Source organism: Episyrphus balteatus, chromosome 1 (assembly GCF_945859705.1).
Source record: "Episyrphus balteatus chromosome 1, idEpiBalt1.1, whole genome shotgun sequence".
Lineage (NCBI taxonomy): Eukaryota > Metazoa > Arthropoda > Insecta > Diptera > Syrphidae > Episyrphus > Episyrphus balteatus.
In genome coordinates, this window is record NC_079134.1 from 168,171,123 (window position 1) to 168,194,988 (window position 23,866).

At 29.0% G+C, this 23,866-nt stretch overlaps 1 protein-coding gene across 1 annotated transcript in view; it reads left to right on the forward strand.

The window, feature by feature from the left end:
- Positions 1 to 270: 270 nt before the first annotated feature.
- The window catches only part of LOC129907515 (uncharacterized), a 42,516-nt gene continuing 18,920 nt past the window's right edge, over positions 271 to 23,866 (forward strand). The window contains exons 1-3 of the mRNA XM_055983793.1: positions 271 to 621; positions 10,657 to 10,834; positions 20,395 to 21,418. Coding sequence (XP_055839768.1) covers positions 533 to 621; positions 10,657 to 10,834; positions 20,395 to 21,418 — 1,291 coding nt within the window. The 5' untranslated portion in view covers positions 271 to 532. The remainder of the gene's footprint in view (positions 622 to 10,656; positions 10,835 to 20,394; positions 21,419 to 23,866) is intronic.

Below are 23,866 nucleotides of genomic sequence, written 5' to 3' on the forward strand. Positions count from 1 at the left end.
CAAATCGTCCATCAGTGAGTTCAATGATATTTAAAAATTGATGAACAAATTTCTGAGTTCCAAGGTTTTTAACAAGCCACCCACAAAACATTAATGTAATTTTTACTTTTAAAATTTACCTAAGTAAATTCAAAAAAAAAAAAATTATATTAATCATTATTTTATTTTTTCTCATTTCAGATTTAATTCCCAACAATAAATAAAAATCCGTCCCGTAAAGAAAACTTTGACTACAGGAATCTATACAAATAATAATAATAAAACATACAAAACAACAATAAAAAAAAGTATTATTTGTAAAATTTAAAATTAAACAAAACAAAAAAAAAAAAACATTTTTACAAAACTTAACTGTGCAATTGATAACTTAAGAAACTAAAAAACACTCAAATAACTAAATATAAAAGTGCAATAAATTAAAAAAGTTAAAAAAAAAAAACTTTTACAATACAAAAAAAGACTGTGCTAAAAAAGTTAAATTAGAAAACAAAAAAAAAAAAAATTAAAAAAATTCTTTGTACTTTGACTAATAATGTTTGGTTCCAAAATTCGATCATGGATGGAAAATCATATTGTTCGTCCCCGAAAAAAAGGAAACAAAAATAAAAATTCTTCTAATGGGTAAGTTAAATTGTTTTCTTTTTTATAAATCGAAATTCTTCAACCACACATAATTACTTTCATAAATAAATGAAAGTCAGAAATATAACAAAACTTTCACAAAATAAAAGTATTCGATTAGGAGTGTCCTTTCAAAGTTATATCGTCTTTTTTTGTTGAACTTAACAAAGAAAGAAAAAAGTGAAATAAAATTCAATATTTGAAGAAGGGTGTCTCGATTAATGATCGAGATGTCAAATCGATGTCAAATATCTCACACATGGAAGAAAGTTATTCCCCCAATCAAAATCATACCGCATTGAATGGAGCAGACCAACAAAAGTCCTTCGAGGTTATCCCCGATATATAAGGACTGTCAAATATTATTGATTGAATCTAAAAAAAAGTTTTTCCTCTTCTAGACATTTTGTCTCCCCATTTTTTACTTGCGATATAGGTACTATAGGGCAAGTTTAGGATTCGTAAAAAAAATCGAACTCGAGATAACAATTTTACATGACATTACCATGATGGAGAATGCCAAAAAAGTGGGTCCGGCAATTCTGTCTGTCTGTCTGTCTGTCTGTCTGTCTGTCTGTCTGTCTGTCTGTCCGTCTGTCTCTATCTGGAGCTGCAGCCTAAACGAGTGAAGTGATTTTCTTCAAACTTGGTAGTTAGCAGTTTTTGGTGATTCCCTAGAGGGGAAATTGAAATTTTTTTTTTATGACCAAAACTAACGGTACCTGCCATATAACGGAAATAGAAAAGTTAATTTTTTTCAAAAACGGCTCTAACGATTTTGATTAAAATTTTTGTGTGTAATACTACACATAAGGGCCAACTTTTTAAATAAAAAAAATATTTTTTGTACCGTTATTAACGGTACATGTCATAGAACGGTTTTTTTCGTTTCTGAATATCTCGTACAAAATTAACCCGATTTAAATGAAAATTTTTATACAAAAGTGTGTAAGTAAAGATAATATTAAAATTTTAGAAAATTTTCAAAAAACGCATTTTTGGTTTTTTAAAAAATATTTCAAAAATTTTTTTTGAAAAATCAATTTTTTGAAAACGGATCAATGAAAAATTTTGAAATTTAGTTTTTATGTGTAAATTAATTATTTCTTCAAAATGGCATACCAACTTTTTTTTTGAAAAATTTTAAAAAAATTTTATATATAAAAAATTATTTTTTTAAAAAACGGCTCCTACAATTTTCAAAATTTTTTTTCTAAAAATACCTTTTTATACAAGAAATAAAATGGCATATTTGTTTTTTTTTTTAAGATATTTTAAAACGGAGTTTTATTAATTATAAAAACAGATTTAATTTTTTTATACTACTTATGAAATTTCTTCAAGATATCGAATTTTAAATTTCTTGAATAAAAAGCTTTAACATTATAGTTACTTTAAGCATAAGAGCAAGTACGTGCGACCCCAGTCGTGCAATTTATTTTGTTTGTTTGGTTCTTTCATAAACTGTCTAAGGATATCCTTTTTTGTTGAAATTTTGTTAAATTCATTATAAGTGATTGAAAGGATTTCTACCATAGAAATAAATGAATGAACCACTGACATAATCGAATTGATTCTAATTTTAGTATCCAAAAAAACCCAACAGATAAACATCATTTTTAAATCTTTCTTGTTTTGTTACTAAAAAGGACGAAAAATTAAATTGAGAAAATCTTGGACAATTGGGTTTCTATTTGTAGACCCAAAAATCTTCACTCATAAAAGATTCAATATGAAAGGATTCCATCAATCGAATTGAATTGAATTTATTCCAGTGACTTGTGTTCCTGTTCATATACGAAAAAAGGTATACACATCAGTTTGGTGAAAAGGAATTTGTTCATTTTTAAAACATCCTTTTGGGTCAATATTTTTTCCTCTCTCCAGATCCAATTTCATCTTAAATTCATGCATCATGTATCGATCAACTATAAGGAAATCCTTTTCCTTCGTTCGTCCTTTTTTTCTTGTGTTCGATGTCTCGTCTGGTTCTTTGGCTCTCCAGACAATACCCATGTTTAAATATATTCTCCTCTTATAGTTGGCAATGGGATTTACTCGCACTATCCTTGTTATGGTCATTGTCATTGGTATTGGGATATACATCCTTTAAGATCAACCCGAGGACTCTCATAGGAAGAGGAAAAGGTGTATAATAAAACCGTTTAAGGAATTTATGACCTGGTCTAGGTTTTTTCCTCTTCTGATTGGTTAAGGAAATTGCGTTATACTTCTCTCTTTTTTTTCGAAATATTATTGAAGAAAATATCCTTCAATTCCTGTACAGAGAGCACTCTTTATGAATAATTTTTATCCCATTTGGGGATCAACGCATGAAATATGAATGAATTTTTGGAAGCATAAGAATTTATTGCTGCTTTTTAACCCCACCACCGCTCGTTCTGGTATTTCCTTAACCTCTTCTCCTTTCTATCTTCTTGCTATAATATTGCAATAAATAATTTAAAATCATTGCGTGTATTAATACCGAACTGGATTGGAACCTTAAGGTACAAAAAAAAAAAGGTGAAATAATATTTGCTGTAGGGACGAAGGATTTCATAATATTTGAAGCATATAAATCGCTTACGTGATACACCTTTTCGAAATAACTTGGGAAATCCTATTGTTTTTCTCTCCTCGAGGCTGAGATTATCATCTTAACTTCACCTGTTGCAGAGACTAGGTAAATAAATGTTAAATCATCCAATTTAATATTCAATATTCTCCTGATGCAGAGTTTATACAAATTTTGATTTGGATTTATATAATTCCAATTAGTTTTTGGGACCTATCTTACTTTTGCCATGTCAATATTTAAATGCTTTGTTGGTTTTAGTTGCATCCAGGATTTGGATATATTGATAGAAGATGTGGTTAAAAGGATTTACTGAGGCTTAAAACTTAATTTCCATAGATGAAAGTTTATATTTTGAAAGCTACTCTGGACCAGAATTGAAACTTTTTGAAGTTAAAAGTAATTGGATTTTGTTTATGAAAATCCTAAGCCACACAGGATACAAAAGTTAAATTTTGTTCATTGGGAAAAAGCAATTATTTGTGTTTAAGGCTAATATTTATACATGAACTTTCTTCTTCTTCTATTGGGAAAACCTCATTCATTATAAGGGCGATAGAGTAGTTTTGTAGAAGTATCTATAGAGTTAAGCAAAAATAATACTCAAGGATCATCAAATTGTTTTCTGATTTTAACATTTCAATAGGAACTTTTGTATCTACTACTTGTGCAATATAGCAATTATCTTCTAAGGATACCTTAAAGTTTCTAGTTACAATGAAGGACTATGAGGTTGCATTTGAATAATTGTTGGTTTGATGTTTATAATAGTTTGAAAAGGCACCTTTATTTTAATTGAACCATCTGTTTGATGAGGAAGGATCTGTGAACTAAGAAATGATTGGTTAACAAACTGGAAACATACAGACAAGAAGTTCATTGTATTTAATTAAATTTATAAGAGTAGACCATTTTGGTTTGGTCTCTTTTGTTGAGTATGCAATCAATAGTCATTGCAACAATAAAAATAAGCAGTAATTTTTTTCAAGAATAAAAAATTGATTCAAATAAATTGCTTTTCCATAGTTAAGAATATAATGGTTCTAAAAAGTCCAGAACAATCTTAATCAATTTCATGCATAATCCTATTTTAAGCAATTCTGAACAAAAGTTAGAAGTGGTAAAATTGTCACCTGAATGTTTAGTCTGAACTACATAGAAACACAAAGTGAAAAAGGTACAAAAAAGTTTGTAATTTTTCAAATAATTTTTAAATGTCAAATAAAATTGTTTTTGTTATTTTGTACTTTTGTTTACTTTTTATACTTTTTTCGACTTTGTGTTTCGATGTAGTTCTAGCTTTAGAACTAGACAATTTGACAATGCATCCAGTACAAATAATTTTAGAAAGACAAAATCACAACAAAAACATTACTGTTAAAAAAAAGCCAAGTTGAAATTATGCTGGCACAAAAAGTACTGAGATATAAAAGTGTACCAAGTTCTAAAGTTTGGTTTCAAATTTGTATCAGTCAATTTTGATTGTTCTCTTGATAATTTTTCTTTTAATTGCCGATTTTTAAAGTTATTTCAAAAATTGCCAAGTAAAAAATCAAATTTGAAACCAAACTTTAGAACTTGGTACACTTTTATATCTCAGTACTTTTTGTGCCAGCATAATTTAAACATAGGAGAACTTGGCTCTTTTTTTAACATTAATGTTTTTGGTGTGATTTCACTACTTTTATTGCAAGGTATTGCGGTAGAATTTAAAATCTCTATTTTTGATGAAAATTTAACGAAAATGGGCGGTTGCCACGCCCCCTGGCTAAAATTCTCAGATTTAATTTTTGTTTCCTTTGTATAAACTACCAGCTCTATCATTCTACCAAGTTTCAAGATTCTACGATAATCAGAAGTGGTCTATAATAATTGATGAAAATTCGTCGAAAATGGGCGGTTACCACGCCCCCTGAATTGAATTTCTGAAATTTTCGATTTTTGCCTTTGTATACATCACAAGTCCCATCAACGTGTAAAATTTCAAGTTTCTGGTATAGCTGGAAGTTCTCCATAATTTTGATGATCTGTCAGTGAGTGAGTCAGTCAGTCAGTTACGGTTTTTGTCCTAAGTAGCTGAAATTTTATGAGGAGTTTGTTTTTGTCTAGTTCAACAAATGGAGCGAGTTTCTGTCATATTTGGTATAGAAGTTATAGGGGGGTCAAAAATGTCCTGAGTTCTTTCCTGTAAATAAGGGTGTAGTGATAAAGTAGCTAGAGAACTTGGCTGGGCACTACCTTGCCCCTTGATTTATTAGAGAAAAATGAGTGAATGAAGAAATTTAGAATAAATGGCATTGATAAGGGACAGACAGATAAGTTGGGTCGAGGAGGAGAAAGGGGGGATGTCTTAAAAAATTGGATTTCTAAATGACAATTTTATCCCTTTACCGATAAAAAATTATATTGTAAAAACTGTAGATAGATAATTAAAAGATCTTCAACTTTTTTATGGATCATTTTCTTACATAACCTGAAAAATATTGAGAAAAAGTCATATATTATTTTTTTAGGTATTCTTATCTTTAAAAAGAGTTAGATTTCGATAAAATTTTCTAAAAATGTATGTTTCAAGTAGGTAAGTCGTATTTTGTTTCAATGAAAGTTTTGTTTTTTTTTGGCTTAAACAAATTGAAAAAATTACCTTATTTTTAATAAAAAAAATTAATGGAAACAATTGTAAGTTTTTAAATTTTTTATATGATTAAACTATTGCTTTTTAATAGGATCTAAAAAAAAAACTCAGCTACGATCGTAGAAAAATATTGCCAAAAACGAAAAGAAGCAAGGAACATTTCAGGGATGAGGTGTTTTTTAATTTTTTAATACATTTTACTTTCACATCATAAGAAGTTCTAAAAATTGCAATAGGTACTTAGGTACATATGTTGACAAAAATTAGGAAATGTAATGCCTAGTTTTGATAACGTGACTAGACTTAAGAAACTCAGTATTTTTAAAAATATATTTTTTTTTGTACCAATTTTTTCACTTAGGCATCGATTTGATGAACAAGAATATTTTATTTTAAACAAAGTTTGAACACTTGGGTACAAAACTAACAGATAAATTTCATTCTGCCCTCAATGGGGTAAGAGTTCTATATAAAATTTTTGCATTTCTGTATTAAGTTGAAATTGTTTTTTTTCTCAGTCAATTCTCAGCCGATTTGTAGCGACCAGATTTAAAAATTTTTTTCTTTTTTTGCTTGGTTCTAGGCTAGCTTTTTCCTCTTTTTTCATCCAATTCGCATCCAGTTTCTTTCTTAAATACTTAACCCTTTTTTGTTTGCATTTTTTTTCTGTCATTTTTTAGGTGGATAATTTTTAAACAAAATTAAATAAAAATTATGTAGTTTTGTAGTTCGAGAAAAATAAATTTAAACGTATAAAAACGGCAAAAATTTCAAATAAAAATTAAAAAAAATTAAAATTTTTGATTTATACACACATTTTTGAATGCAATATTTGAAAAGAATTAAAAACTATTAAAACTGCATTTAAAATTGTGTGATAGGTGAAAGCTAAAACTATGAAAACAGCGAATAATTTCAAAAACCGAAATAAAATATAAAAAAATTTTTTAACGGGAAATTTTGAATGTGATCTTTTAAAGTATATGTTTTCCAACCAGAATTATCAAACCTATTAAAAATAAATGATTTAACTTGAGAGAAAAAAAATTTTATGAGGCACGGGTTAATGACGCCCAAAAAATTTTTTTTGCTAAATTCCCCTTATTTAGGCCCTAAACTTTCAATCTAGGGGGTGTCTCCCCCGAAAACATCACTTTGGGAAATAACGGACACCCTAATGTACATATACCTAGTTCAATTTTTTTTTTATTCACATGAAAAAATAAATTAAACTTCTTACCGAAATTTTTGAAGCAAAAACATTTATCATAAAAAAAATTATCAAGGTACGCTACTTTGTAGAAAATGTTTCTTAAAATATTCAGTAAGAAATTTAAAAATTTTTGTCAAAAAAATTAGTTTTGAGATAATCGCAAAAAATGCTCAGGGTTGCAAAAAAGAAAAAAAAAATTTAAACTAAAATAGTAGCCAAACCAATTAAAAAATAAAATTTGACAAATAGATACCTACTAGGAGTTTTTATTTTTTTGCTTTTTCCTCGGAAATGTTTGGTAAAAAAATATATCAAATTGACAAGAAATGCCCTATAAACATAAAATTTTGAAGTAAAATATAATCAAATTGACTATTTAAAGTGAATTTTTAGCAAATAAAGCATGTTAATATAAAAAGTGTGCCCTTTTAATAGTAGGTACATTTTGCACAATATTTTATTTCAAAATTGGTTTCTATTTGGCATTTTTACACTATAACATCGTAATTTTAAAGTTGGTTAAAGAGAATAGAGTCCTTGATAACGATAATCGCACATCGTTGTTTTTTCTGCAATATTTTTCAGTTTCAAAAGTTCATTGGTAAATTTAAGAAATTCCTTTGTATTTATACTGCAATACTAACATGAAAAATTGCTATCCTTGGGTTTTTGAAATGCCAGCATTTATCCGCACACAAGTTTTTTCCAATATATGTATCTGTGTATTCACGAATTTTATTATCTCAGGTCATTACATCGAATTCAATCTACCTTCAGGCAGCCAATTCACTAACAATAAACAACCGCAATCAAGTCAAGTTAATTATATATCATCCTCTTTCGAAACCTCCCACTTTGTCTATAAAGCATTTGCTACTTCTATCTACTTTTACCTTTGTATTTATTCTCCTTAAACTCTCTCCTGAATTGTATTTCAATAGAAAAACACTAATGAAACATTCAGTAAAACGCCAAGTGGATTATAAGAACATAGATTGTATACCTTCTACCAACGAGTCCATATCACTTCCTTTATTATGCACCCAAAAGGTCCACCATTAACTAACTAGGTCATCGATTTGGATTGTAATAGTATTTGCTGTAGATTCCTCCCTATAGGGTATTAATTTTGTTCTATCCAATTGCTACACATAGATGTACCAACTTATCCACCTTCTACATAATTTATTAACTGCAATTGTGTGCTTTGAGTTTTACTATCCACCGAAGCAATATTGTTTGACTAGAAGGAAATTCGCCTGTGGGTTACACTTCCGCCTCGAATTTTCCAAAAACAAAACTACCTCAAGTCACGAATATGCTTAAAGTACTTAGCACATAGTGGAAATGGTGTTTCAAATTCACATGCTTTTCACTGGCTTCAGGGCATTACAAGACTTTTGCCTTCTTGAAATTTCTTGTGAGTAGAAAATTTATACGTATTCTTCGATAAAGCGCAATGGAAGTCATTACAATAGCGGAAGGGGTGCTAAATCTGAAGTTAACTTTAATCTTTTCTAGCTTTTGGTACCAAACCAAATTAGGGTTGACACTTTATTGGTATTTTTTCGTTCTGTATTCATTTTTCTTAATTTTTGATGTTCTAACGTCTTATAAATCGATAAACCCGTTCCACTTAAAATTTCAATTAAAAATTAAAAATAAACTATTGGGGATACAAAAATTTTCTATAGCTTTGAAAGATAATAACATAAGGTGAATACAAATGAAGGATTTTGAAAAATTCAATTATTAAATAGGGTATAAAAGTGGCTATTTTCTAAACATTCAAAACATAATACAAAAAATTAGGGTTCTGATACAGATTTTTTTTTAGTCTCTGTGTTTCGAAATATGAATTTTTGAAAAACACCCAATTTTAGGGATATTTTTATGTGGTTTTTTATTTTAGTAATTTTTTTGGAGCGTTCAAAAAATTCTAAAACTTAAAGGAAAAAGTAATGGCCATGCGCATGCATGCAAATTGGTATTCTAAAATGATTTTTGACTAAATAACAAGAAAAACAAGTTTTTTTGTCCCAAGTTTTTTGACCGTTTTTTATTTTTATCTTTTTTTCTTCAACAGATAAATGAATGGAATTTATTTTGTAGATAGATATTAGACAGGACTAGTTTTGTACAAAATTAAAATTAATTTCGTATTTAAAATTTTGAGGTAACTATAAAATAAAGTTCTTTTTTTTCAACACGTTCTTTTTTTATCTAGAGCATATACAAATTTTATTTGAGTTTATTGAGCTTGATGATAAAGGTACATTTACTACAAGCTACATAATGTTAAATCTAAGAACTTCAAAATTCCTCAAAATATTTGTGTTGGTCTGTTGCCACCAGTGTGGGAAGAACCGTAATATCAGTTTGAACTTTCGACATGGGTGGCCTATTAAAAATTCTAACTTTTTTTTTAGGCATCGTAGAAATATGATTGAAGCGTCATATAAAAGGTGAAATAATAAGCTTTTAGATGACATAAGATTTATAATAGGTTGTCATATAAAAAATGGATTTAATAATAGTGTCAGAAGATAAAAAATATTGTTTTTTTTTTTTGCTTTTTTTGATGAAAATTGATTGAGTTCAAAAAATTCTAGCTCGTTTTGTAGATGTCGTGCAGTCATGGTTGATATGAAAATATTTTTCTTTTTCTTGTGAAACTACAGGCTTTCAGATTATATACAATTAATTAGGTATGGGTTTTTGTATAAAAGATGGATTTTATGTTGTTAGAAGAAAAAAAGATTTTTTCACTTTTTCATGAAAAATGATTGTTTTCAATAAATTATTTTTATACCTTTTACGCATTGTAAAAATTCAAATATGGCTTAATTAATTTGTTTAATTTTTTTGTAAGCTTTTCATATAAAAAATTGATTTAATGAGAAAAGAAAAAAAAGTTATTTTTTTTTTAGCTTTTTCTTGTAAAATATGATAGGATTCAAAACGTTATTCCGTTTTTTTTTTTACAAAATATACAGATATTAATATGTAAGGTCTTAATCTTAAGTTTAAGTACCTACTTTACTATAAGATTTATTATCTTATAAATTTTTTACAAGAAAGTTGACATATAACAAATTTTTGGATCATTTTTTTTTTTTACAAAAGCGCACAATCTGTTTTCTTATGACGTTGTCACGTAAAATTATCGTTCATAAACCGACTTCATAGACCACCACTTTTTTTTTTAATAAAGTTTGATTTTGAATGCTTAGAAGTTTTTTTTGACTCTAGTTTTAACTAGAATTTGCTTTGAACTAGAATTTGGCAAAATTTGTTGTTCCTTTTAGGTTCTTATAAGGTTCCCTTAAAACTTCTCTGAAAACAAACATTTTTATTTTCTATTTTTCTGAACAAAGTCTAACTTTGAAGAATAAAGCAAAATAGTTCATTTTCTCTTAGATTTTTTTTTTAAATAAAATCAAAAACAAAAAAATTGGCAACACTTATTCACAAAATTTCACTTAAATTTCCTTATGTTTAATCTTTGAATAAATTCCTAACACAATTTTTTCGGCAATAATTTTTCATTTCATGTCGTCTCACCGTTATCGTTGATGCCAATCTAACTATACTCTCTGGCTTCTACAGCACTTCAACTGCATCAAATAATCTAACACAAAATGGACATGGACACAAAGGAGCAACTGGATTTACGATATATCATGGAGATGGTACAACCACGACAGCGTCAATCACAGCCACCGCACCGAATGGCAGTATATCAAGTCCAGCTCGGCGTAGAGAGGTCTCACCGATACAGAATCACGTAAGTACCAATATATCCTTCTCTATAACCGAGATATGTTGTACACGATATCTCTTTTCACAAACACAGAAAATATCAGTGCTTCCGGTATCCATCAGTATATCCCTTTGGGATTCATTCGCCTTTATCGTTATATCCTCTCGACTGCATTCTTGTGGTTTTGTGTGTTATCAAGGAAGCTAGCAAAGAGGGATGGGAATATAGCTAGCTCCTTAATCCAAACGATGGTTATTTTATGGCAGCCACGAGTGTATATCTCGTGTTTCACATTCATATAACGAGGGGAAGGGGGGTAGCTAGGAACTTTGAGATGGAAGACAATCTAAAACCTCAGAAAACTATGTCTTTGAAATCCTGACAACAAACGAGACCAGTTTTAAAGATACCAAGTTTGAATCTTCTTCCTTTTTCAGTTGTTGTAGTCGAAGGATATAGCAAAAGGGTCTGCCATCATAACAAAACTTCAGTCTCCTTCGGATTGGAGTCTTTGGGTGCGGAGAAACTTTTTCTACATGCAACCCTTAAACCACTGAAGGAGAAATTATTCTTTGAAAAGTTTATTTTACAAGGAACAAAAAAAAAGGATGTCGGGAAAAATGTTTTTCGTTTCGTGTTTTTTTTTTTTTTTGCTAGGTATTTTATTTTTTTTTTCTACTTATTCTTTAGATTTAATTCTTTTGCAGAAGGGAATTTATTATTAGGAAAGTTTCCGTCCAGTGAAGATTTTTTATCCCTTTGACGTCGTCCGTTCATGTCTTGAGTAATTTTTTTTTGTTCAGTGTTGTCCTGGTCCTGCAACGACAAGAAGAGAAATACAACTTTACACTTAATTGCATGTCTTTGAGGAGAGAGAATTGTGTAAGAAAACATTTTCACTCAGTTATTATAGTTTTTTTTTTCCTTTTTTAAAGTTTTTGTAAAGGACGAATTTTAATGATGTCTTTAAATATAATTTTTGTGATATATTATTCATGCTGAAAAAAAGTAACTTTTAAGTAAGATAGTTTTTTTTTTCAATTTTATACCTTTTTTGTCCTTTTTGACAGATTTGAGTTTATATTTACTCTTTTCATAAAATAAATGAATGATTTTTTAAATTCTTAATAATCACTGAAATGAAACAATTTTGTTATTTTTTCTTTTCATTTTTGGTAGAATCCAACCAGGATTTGAATAAAAAAAAAACTTTGTATGCATATTAAGGATTGAAAACTGAGCTGGATTTTGTTTAGAATGTTTATGGCATTTATGTGTATGAATGCACACTGCATCTGATGCACAAGGGCAACATCATATAAGCATTATGAACAGTTGATAAAACATTCATGGAAATGAGGTTTTCATGGTTTACTTTTGTAGTTATAATGTTCCTTTTTTTGTGAAATGAAAAACTCTGTTTCAGAAAAGTAGAACAGTTTTTTGCAAAAAAAAAATATTTCAATTGAATTTGTATAAGAGTGAAAAGTTGTTATGTTTTGTTTTAATAAACAAACCATTTTTATTTGCACATAATTTAACTTGCTTGAAATAAGTAGATATTACTGACCATAGCGTGATTTCGTTGAAAAAAAAGTAAAATTAAAAGTAGAGAAGTAAAAAAAGTGGAACTAGAATTTTCATCTCAGGGGAGATACATTTCATTTAATTAGAAAATAATGTAAGGAAATTTCTTTCGTTGCTTTTAACTATGTATTTAACTATTAGTATTTTATATTTAACTAAACATTAAAGCATTTAATGTATTAAAAATTCCATATTCTAGCTGTTGCCAAGCCCAACTTTTTAAATGAATTTCAACTTTCCAAAAAGAATGCCATATGATATGCACTTTTATAACCGTTAACCGACCCGCAATTAAAAAATTGATTTTGTAAAAAAATTGTTAAGAAAAAAAATTATTTTAATAAAAGCTCATTGTATTAAAAATTTGGTGAAATTGAATAGGGCAGTAAGAAAGTAAAAAATAAAACAAAATGGGAGGATCTGATTTTGATATATGTAATAATATTCTTTAGCTCCCAATTGAATGGAAATTTAATACTTATATTACTAACTTATACTACAAATTAATGCAATTTTTTAATAAAATTAATAAAATATTGTCGCTTTGCAGATTTTTCAAAAATAAAATTTCCGTTACATGAAAATGTTTTTAGACTTGATGATCAATTAATATTGCACTGTATAAACGAATCTATATGTTTGTTTCTTAAAGCTCACTAAAGAGTAATTTGAAAATTTTTAAATTAAACGGTCACTGTGGTGTATGCGTACTATTTATTAACACTTTTTTTTCTGTTGAGCCAATTATTAGGTTGAAGTTGAATTAAGCTCCCATATGAAATTCTCACCAACTAGTTAATATGAAGAGTATTTTGTGTCGTTTTTTTATGTCCAAAAGCCCATTCTACATATTTGATTAATTTTTTTTAAAAATCCTATGAAATAAAACATCATAAGTCCATTTTTTTTTTCGAAAATGAGTTGAGTATGCAGAACTATTTAAAAAACTAACATAACTCCAACTTGTGCTGTTTTGACCAGTCAAAAATGTTAAAACTTTTATATAAATGTTTGGTCAAAACAGCACAACTCAGTTCCTTTTCTTTTTGATCATTGAATTTTTTTTCCAATATTGGTAATAAGGACACCACTCGACCAACGAAAAATAGTTTGGTCACAACAACATATGTCACTAAAAACATATAAATACTAGACTGGGCCAAAAAAATAAAATATTTTTTTTTTTGAAAGTTACTTCGAAAATCTTGTTCAGGATGATGAAAATAAAATTTGGTGAAAATTTGAGCCGTTAAAAAAAATTTTAAGAGGTCTATCATCGGTGTTTTTTATTTTTATACATGATATGATGTTTTACAACAGAACTGCTAGACGATCAAAGTAAAAAAAATTTCTGTTCATTTTTTCTAATATAAAATTAAATTTCCTACAAAAAAGATCTTATTGAAAATTTTCGTCAGACGAGCCGTATTCGAGTAATTAAGCTTTTTAAATCGAAGTGTTTTTTCAATTTGCCTGTTTCACTTTGGAATTTTGTGATGAGCAAATAAGTGAATAGAAAAATAAAACCACGACAGATTCTTATAGGAAATTTAATTCTCTACAAAAAAGGTCTCCTAGTAATTTTCCCTAAATTGAGTTTTGAAGAAGTTATTCACGATTTAAATCGAGAAAAAAATTAAAAAATCAATTTTCAATTTCAAAATTTTCTAATTCACTGAAAATTCAATATTTTCAAATTAGCAAGATGTTTTCTTGTAGGGAATTAAACGTTCTATAAAAAGTTCCTTGGCAGCAAATTAATTGCTTTAACCGTTAAGAAGATATTCGTATCAAAACCAATGAACACTGATTTCAATAGTTTTCTTATGACAAGTATGCATTTGCGATTTGAATACGATTATCTTCTAAACGGTTAAAGCAATTAATTTGCTGCCAAGGAACTTTTTATAGAACGTTTAATTCCCTACAAGAAAACATCTTGCTAATTTGAAAATATTGAATTTTCAGTGAATTAGAAAATTTTTGAAATTGAAAATTGATTTTTTAATTTTTTTCTCGATTTAAATCGTGAATAACTTCTTCAAAACTCAATTTAGGGAAAATTACTAGGAGACCTTTTTTGTAGAGAATTAAATTTCCTATAAGAATCTGTCGTGGTTTTATTTTTCTATTCACTTATTTGCTCATCACAAAATTCCAAAGTGAAACAGGCAAATTGAAAAAACACTTCGATTTAAAAAGCTTAGTTACTCGAATACGGCTCGTCTGACGAAAATTTTCAATAAGATCTTTTTTGTAGGAAATTTAATTTTATATTAGAAAAAATGAACAGAAATTTTTTTTACTTTGATCGTCTAGCAGTTCTGTTGTAAAACATCATATCATGTATAAAAATAAAAAACACCGATGATAGACCTCTTAAAATTTTTTTTAACGGCTCAAATGTTCACCAAATTTTATTTTCATCATCCTGAACAAGATTTTCGAAGTAACTTTCAAAAAAAAAAATATTTTATTTTTTTGGCCCAGTCTAACGCTTAAAAATTAATTTTTTTTTAGTTTATTTGTGTAAATATTATTATTTAAAACAAAATTGCATCCAAATATATTTGCATTAAATAAAACTGGATTTGGAGAAATTTTTCTAAGTTTAAAATGCATTTATCTCAAAACGACGATTTTGGACTTATGTTGTTAATACCAAACTCCATAGAATTATTCTCCGTAGCGACACTGAGTTGATTTTAATTTCTGTTTTTCTCAAAGTAATTAAATTAGTGTTGAGCATATTTAACTATTCAAATATTTTAAATGAATTCATTAAATACTTTTCGGTTTTTTTAAAGACAAATATTCCTCTTAAAACAATAAACTAGATAGAAATGCAGCTGAAAGTATTTTTATATTTTTTTAAGTTCTATTTTAATTTATTTTGGGTTAGTAATACACATATGGCCGCCATTTTGTTTATTTAAAAAATTAACGTTGTTTGAAATATGTTCTTGTTTTCTTATACCTCTCTACCGCTTCTATATAAATTAACTTTATCTACTTCACGTTAGCAAGAATGGCGGCAAGCACATGAAACAAACAATCAATTTGCATGTTGTAAATCTCAAAATGAATGAGTTACGAATCCAAACAGGTTATTTTATCCTGATGAGTGGTTATTTAATATGCCTGAGAATTTTACCTTCCCTTAAATGTAAATTACACATTGAAAATTCGAATAATTGCATGCAATTTAATTTTTTCACAGAATACTGCAATACGGTTCGGTTTATACTCCAATAATAAACATCAGTATTTTGTTGAACATTTTCGAGCTTTTTTTATTACATTTTTCTATCTTTAACTTTCAAATTCGTTTAATTATAAATAGTGCAGTAAAAAACATAATTTGAAATAAGTATTTGCCTAAAACGCTTTCAAATAAGTTGGTTCCTATTCCCAAAAATGGTAACGTTCCAGTTTTGGCAATAATTATTATTTCAGCCATTTTTTTTTTTTTTTTTGTAGCGAGGTCCTATTATTAAACTTAAAAGTCATCCGATGTTATACTTAAATAGCCTGTGTAGGGAAAAATTGGTATTGAAGGCATAAAAAAAAAAAAAAAAAAAAAAAAAAACAATTTCAGAGAGATAAAAACTATAAGTCTGCCATTATTTCAAAATTATATAATTTTATTAGACGAATTATCAACTAAACTCTAGGAGGTCATAGCATCGGCTTTCGAGAAATCAAGTCTGAACATTAATCTTAAAACAATTTGTGTTAAAGGAATTGAAAAAAAATGCTGTCTCTTTTCCCAATTGGGACTTAAAAGGAATATTTAAATTGTTCAAGCGTAGACTAACATTAAAAGTTATATTTTATTTAAATTCAAATTGCATCTTGACTTGAAAAATACTCTAGAGAATGTCGCATAGTGCATTCGCCTCTTCATCCAGTTTTAGTAGGCCATCAACATTCCTCTGACTTAATTTCTTTGAGTCTATCTCTGTGTCTTTCTCTTTCTATCTCTCCTAGGGTAAATGACTCAAGAGTTGTTGTGTCAAATGAACCTCTTCCCTCTCCTAAAATGAAAAAAAAACTTCCTATTAAACACAGATATCAAGCTGTGTTCTATACGCAAATCCGATGCCACAACAGTTGTTATCCAGGAAGTTATAAGGAAGAGGTGCGGGTTTACAAAAATGGCGCCCAACGATTTGAATGAGATTACTTTGTTGTTGACATCCCTTCCGCATATATTCTAGAAAACCCCTTTTTCTCATTCAACCATACCGAACGAAGGACAGCAGTTTGTTCATTACTGGATTTTTACTCCCCATAAGACTAGATATATTCTACTTTTAACTCTCCAAACTAACGGTATAGTAGAACCTCCTATACTCGGGTATTTGTGTGTATACTCTCGTATCTACAAATAAAATTTTCAAAAAGAAAACACAGCCGGAGCAAAACAAACGTGCAAACGTAGACACAAATAAATTCACTAGGATTGTCGTTTTCATTTCCGGAATTCTTTTTGTGCGCCATCGCCATTATTTTGTGTAAGTTTTGTTGGTGCTAGCTCTTGTTGTTGTTGTTGTTTTTAGTATAGAGATGATGGTTGTTGGCTCCTTATTCAGGCCATGAATGCGAGAGAGCTTGTACCGTCTTTGTTGTGTTTTTATTTAAATCCCGGAGATTAGTAGGGATTACTGGGTTTTGCTGCATGTATGAAGAATTTTCTCTTCTTCACTGTTTTTTTTATTTGGGACGACATTTTGTATTTATTTTTTATGTTGTTGTTTTACCTATGAAAATAAAAATACCTACGTAAAAAAAAAAATGGTTCACCATCGTCGACGATGTTATCCCGTCAACCTTTTCAATTGCAATTTTTGAGGAGGTTATAATAGTCTCGTTTTTTATTTATTTTTTTATTTTAACCAAGTACACACTAAAGAAAGAAAAACTACAATTTTTGGTTGAGTTCTTTCTGGTTAAGAACACTCAAGCAAAATGCTGCAAGAAAAACCGAAAAAAAAGGATACAAAAAAAATGGGAATAATATAGCTCTCTAGTATTTGTGAAAGGAATAATAATTAAAAAAATGGCAAAAGCTTACTGAAGGGCAGATGTGCATAAAATTTACCGACATGGCCCGTTGCAGATAGTTGTTATTTGCAATTAACGTTCGACTAACGAGGTGGACAGAATTTTTATTCGTTTTTTTTTTTCAAGGATATGAGATGAGGGAAAAATTGTAAAAAAAAGGACCAGACTGGTCCCGTAATTGAGTTTTCGGTTAAACGATCAGCTTTTAGTCTATTTACTTGGAAATAAAAACCGACATTCGAAATGGGTATATGAATGGAAAACTCACTTTCGCAAATGAAAGAAACTTGTTTCTGTCAAGTTTAAAAAGGATTTTGTCATTTGGGTAGAAAAATTGAATACCTATTTAAAATGTATTCACCCTACATAATTATGTAATGTGTGTAGGCTTTTATGTGTTTTAATGAACAGGCCTTACAAATTTGTATACTGAAGTTAATGCCACTATGCACACTTTTCCAATCCATAATTATTACTACGCAAATAATTACGAAAATAAATAAATTCTTTTATTGTGGGCTTAAAGTCAATTTTATTCAATTTTTATATATTATATTTTTTGGCGCAAAAAAAAAAATATAATATATAAAAATTTAATAAAATTGACTTTAAGCCCACAATAAAAGAATTTATTTATATAAGAAAAGTCACCAAATTTGTTAAAGAAATTACGAAAATAATTTTATTTTCTCACAGTTATTAATCCTTTTATTCTTTCAGTAAACTTAATCAACATAAAATAGTCAAAATGATATTATCTTATATACATAAAAATTACGTTTTACCTTACTACAACACGCAATCTTCTTGTGTAGGGTATCTTTTAAAATTTTAATTTTCTATTTAAAATCAACGGAATGTTATGATATTTGTTGTTTTATTCTGTAAGGATTATTAAAACAACATGATAAAATATTTATAGCAGATTTAAAAGGATTTAAGCATGCAATATGGAAAAATACTGTAAATAAGACTAAAATACACTAAACCTGAAGTCCTTTTGTGCACAAGTTTTTACATAATAGATGTAGAAATTTTTACTGTACGAGTTAACCACTTTTAATATTTGTTTAATAAAAGAAAAACAATTTCTTAAAAAAAAAATTTGTAAAAAAAAATGTCACACATACGCCACAGTGATCTTTAATATCACTGACTTTGAAAACTGATACAAAATGTGTTACAGCTGTAAGAAATGAAACTTACTTGGCTTTATTGAGTGCCAGTTTCATCAGTGGTACTTTCATCAGTGCTACAATCATGAGGTTGTATCACCATTAGAAAAATTTCAATTTCAACAAAATTTGTAATACAAAAAAAAGATGTAAACATTATAAGGTAAATTTCCAAACCAGTTTTTTTTATTTAATTAAATTAAAATCAATTAACGTAACGTAACGTAATGATTTTGTTTATTTTTTTTTAAGATGCTGCCTTCAAAATAGCTTATTGTCTTTTAATTTTAAAATTGATTTGATTGATGTTGATAACAAAAATCTAATGGGATTATTTCGAAGAAGCTCAAATTTATTTACAAACTTGTTTTTATGTAAACGGCTTTCAAATTTTATTAAAAAAATGTACCAATAATCAAATGAGTAGTAGTAGTAGTGTGATTTTATTTAAAAAAAAAATATTGAGATACTTATCCTTAGAAAAAAAACCATGTTTGAACACTTTCAATTCTGAGATCCTCTTTTGAATAAAAAACTCATTTTTTGCAATATAATTACAATCTTTTTTCACAAAAACATTGATGAAATCATTTTATACTGCATTCAAAAACCAAGTAGAATTTTTATAATAATAAAACATAACACACTTATAGATTTTTTCTTCTCCTTAATTATTCATAATTTTTCATCTTTTAAAATCTTTTGGAAAACAAAAAAATGTTGGTTTGATTAAAAATATTTGTAGAAAAATGGGGATCAGGTGTTCCGAGCTTGAAAAATTGGCATTTTTCATTTCACCTTAAAATTATAGTATTGCAGGTATCCATCCAAAAATATTTGAGCCTTCTTATGCCTAATTAGTCACTTATAATTTTTAAGAGCACATAACAAAAAAATTAAAAAAAAAAACTGTGGCACTCCAGCTAAAGCTTTTGCATTGCATTTTTTATCAACTTATGCAGATATAATGATTTCTTGACATCACACATTTTTTCATAAAAAAAGCGAACAAAAATGAACTTTGTTTTATTTACACATCATATTGTCAATATTCTTCCATGACAACCTTAAATAAATTTTATAACATCCGAAAGCTTATTATTTAGGCTTTCAATATTTATTTCAATCATGTTTGTACGACATCAAGAAAAAAAGCTGGAATTTTTTAAATTGTAATCAATTTTCATCAAAAAAAGTTTTTTTCTTCCATTTCGATTAAGTCCATTTTTTAATTTGACATATAAGTTGTCAAATTAAAAAATGGACTTAATAAATTTTATATAATTAAAAAGCTTATCATTTCACTTTTAAATATGCCTCAACCATATCTGTAAGACAACAACAAAAAAGTTACAATTTTTTTAAAAACAACCATATCAAAATTAAAACTGTGATTACTGGTGAACTGGTGTCGGCAAACGATCTCTCACAGGTGCTTCGTACATGCGTACCTAATAAATATACGTTAAGCGAACAACCCGAGTGGGTGGTGCTAGGTTTTTTTGTTACGAAATGTTTTCATTCGGTCCCCGCGCTCAAAGCCCGCTATAAAATATGCAATAGTTTAAAAGTTACACACACAGGTACACAGTAGCTTTCTTTGCAAAACGGTAACAGTTGTTGAATTAATTTCAAGAAAATTAAAACCAACTCAAAAAGTCATTTCCGAAGCCAAACAAAAAACACAAACAATTCCTTTCAACACAAATTCAACCAAAAAAACTCATTTCCTTTTCTTTTATTTTCAATTTGCAGACCACAAGCCGCTTTGGATGGCAATCGCCAAGTGAGGAATCAGCAATGTCACCAAAATCTGATAATTTTCTCTATGTCCAACACTCAAGTGTGAAGGCTCAAACACTATCTGCAGCACCAACCAAAGGATCACAGCAGCAGCAGCATCAAAGAAATTTCATTGGTGCCAGTAACGGTGGCGTTAGTGGCAGTTGCAACGCCATAACCGACCACACTGGCAGAGAATCTCATCAACAACAACACCAACAAAATCAGCAACAACAAGGAAAACGAACAAAAACTCTTTCACCCAGCAGCATGTTTCGACGAAAGTCCGCAGGCAATGCGGCCTCCTCCGCTACCAATGCCAAGCATCCTTCGTCACAAATCCATCCGGTAGCTGGGTCGGACAAATCAAAGCAGAAATACCTCAAGGGTAGTAATGGTTGTTCCAATAGTCACTATGAAGAAATCCAAAACAACAATAACCAGCAACAGCAGCAGAGTCATCGAAAGGAGTACATTCTGGAGCAAAAGGACCTAACGAGCTACCATCCTACCAATAATGGCAGTGAGGGGAAGAATGAAGCAACACCACGTTATGGAAAATTGCTTCCATCGAAGATGGCCGCCGGAGATGGCTACAACTCATCCCAACAGCAATTCGGCTCATACGATAGTTTGAATGCGAATGTAGCATACGCAGCAGTCAGTAGTAGTTTGGGTGGGGGTGGTGGTGAACTGCTGGACGAGAGGGTTCCTAGCAACAATAATAACGGCGGCGCCGGTGGTCATATCAATGGGGGCTATCCGTCGACGACGGGGGCGGTTTCTAATGTGGTGCTACGCAATGGCTTTGAGGCAAATCGTCAGATGTTAAGGTCAAGTCGTTACAATGGAGCTGGCGGTATAGCTGGAGGGGGACCATCAAATGGAATGATATCAAATGGCCCAGTGAACCATCCAATGGGTCACATCATGAATAGTTTGTCGTCGCCAGAGAGTGCTTATTCGACCGGATATTCCACAGATGGCACTTCACCAGGTGAGTTTTTTTTGAAAATAAAATTTGATTTCCTTCCTCATTTTGTGTCTGTTCTTTATGAATAAAGTAAAAAAGGAAAAAGGGAGTAATAACGTGCTCATAAGGATATGACCTCTCTTATAGTCTTTAGAATATGGTTTCTATGGGACGTTGTATCCGCTCAAGAATATACCTTTTTGCGCTCGATTTGAAAGAAAATGGAAATATTGCTACAACAAAGGCAGGGCAGATAAAACAGATAAAAATACCTTCATTTGTCAATGGTCACTAGGCAGACAGAAACCAGGGGTTGACAGTTTTAGCATGTCCTTGGAATTCAATTAAATTATCATAATTTTATTATTAAACTGAGCATGAGTTTCTTCTTCTTTAATGGGAATTATATTTAGATGTATACTTACCTATACACAGGACATTGAACATAATTATCAAATAATTTTGAAAAACTATTGCGTTAGTTTCAAAAGTTTTTTAGAAAATTAATAAATACGAACATTTTGGATCATTAAACGACTAACTTTTTGTGGCAAAACAGGTAAAAATCTTTAATTTGGTAACCTGAGCTTATTTTGAGTTATAAGGTTTCAAAAATCACAACATCTGTGTAACCCAGACAAAAAAAAAGTCAAAGAGAAGAACAAATTTGCAACATGCTGATTTTGGGTTTAAAGGTTATTATTAAATTCTTTCCACAGTGCTGAAGTATCTCTCCCTTAGGCCCGTTATAGGAGGTCAAAGGTCAGAAAAACTTATATCTTAAAAACAGTAGCTTAAAGACAAAAATATGTTTCATAGTTTTGTAGTTAATTTAACTTAAAATTTTTTTTGCAATTTTCTTGTATCACTCAAAGTTTACAATTTACAACGTTCAAACTTTGTGATATATTTAAAGAAAAATTGCATACTTTTCTGATTCATAATAATTTTTGAAATTCTTTTATTTTTATTTTCTAAACAAGAAAACTTTAAATTACAGTTTTTGGTTAAATAAGCTCGGCTAAAACTTTGTAAAACTGTAAAATCTACGGACAGATGAAAAAAAAAATGAAGCATTTTCCGATTACTTGGAAACTTGAAATTTTGTATTGTTATTGCTCTCGTAGTGTAATATATCGCTGGCTCAGAATTATAAGGGTGTATTTCATACAAAATACAAAAAATGAGTTTTATACACCAAAATTTTCGTAATTTCAGCGGCTTTCAGATAAAATTTAAAAAAAAATTGAAAAAAATTAATGGCGACGGTACAGGTAAAAAAGACATACAACTTTCATGATTTCACATAAATGTATTAATATAATAAGGTTTTATGTTATTCAAATTGCAACATAGAACCCTTTTACTGATTTTTTTCAAACAAAAAAATGCATTGATTTAAGTTACATAGAACTTTTTTACGCAAATTTTTCAAAATGAAATCTTATGGAAATGATCTTTTTTTTTAACTAACGTAAAAATAAAAGATCTTTTGATGTTTCGTTGGTATTGAACAACAGGGGTGGAGTCGGCTAACTTGATAGTCAATAATTGACAGTCAAAAACGACGATTTTGCTCCATAATTCGTCGTTTTTGACTATCAACTATCAAGTTAGCGGATTTCACTCCAGGGCATTTGCTAAACAGCAAAGAATTTTTGTATCTCGTTCTGTACTCTTTAAACCAAAATATGTACTATCCAACCTTAACTTTTGCAATAATTCATTCGGATTACCTAACCTAGATATTCTTACATTATAATTAAATTAGAGTAATATTTTTCGTGTGCCAAGAATTGGAAGTGATTTTTTGAAAACTTCTTTTGCATAATCGAGGTTGGGAATTTCATAGTTCTTATTAATAAACCAAAAGTTAAAGACACACTTAGATTCCTTAACTCAAAACAAAAGAAGTCAAAACTCAAAAAGTACCTAAAAAGTACCTTCGGACAAACCTAAAGCCGATGGCAAGATATACTAGGATAAAGAAACTGCAAACGAGATTCAGCTTTCACCTAGTACCCCAAAAAAAAAAAAAATATCAAACAAAAAATTAACTAATTTTTAGTTGTATTTAGTTGGAAAAAAATTGGAAAAAAATTGAGTATTTTTTTTTCAAAGGTCAAGATTTTACTCTACTAACCGAAGTGAACTCTTCGTTATTCATCATTACAATTATATATTAGTTTATTTCTATTAATAGTTTCATCGAATAAAACTTTTTTTTTAATTACAGCAAATTTACTTACGTTATACATGGAGACAAATAAGGCACTTAGAATCAACATGATACCTCTCTAAAATCCAATCCTCTTAAATTATTAAGATTTCTAATAAAAATAGGTAGAATTTGTTTAAACTTTGTTAAAATAAAAGTGAACTTCATTTTAACAAGAATTTTCTTTTTAAGAAAATTTAAGTGTAGATACCTGCTAAGATTGAAATGAGTTTTCATTAATTTAATGTGCATTC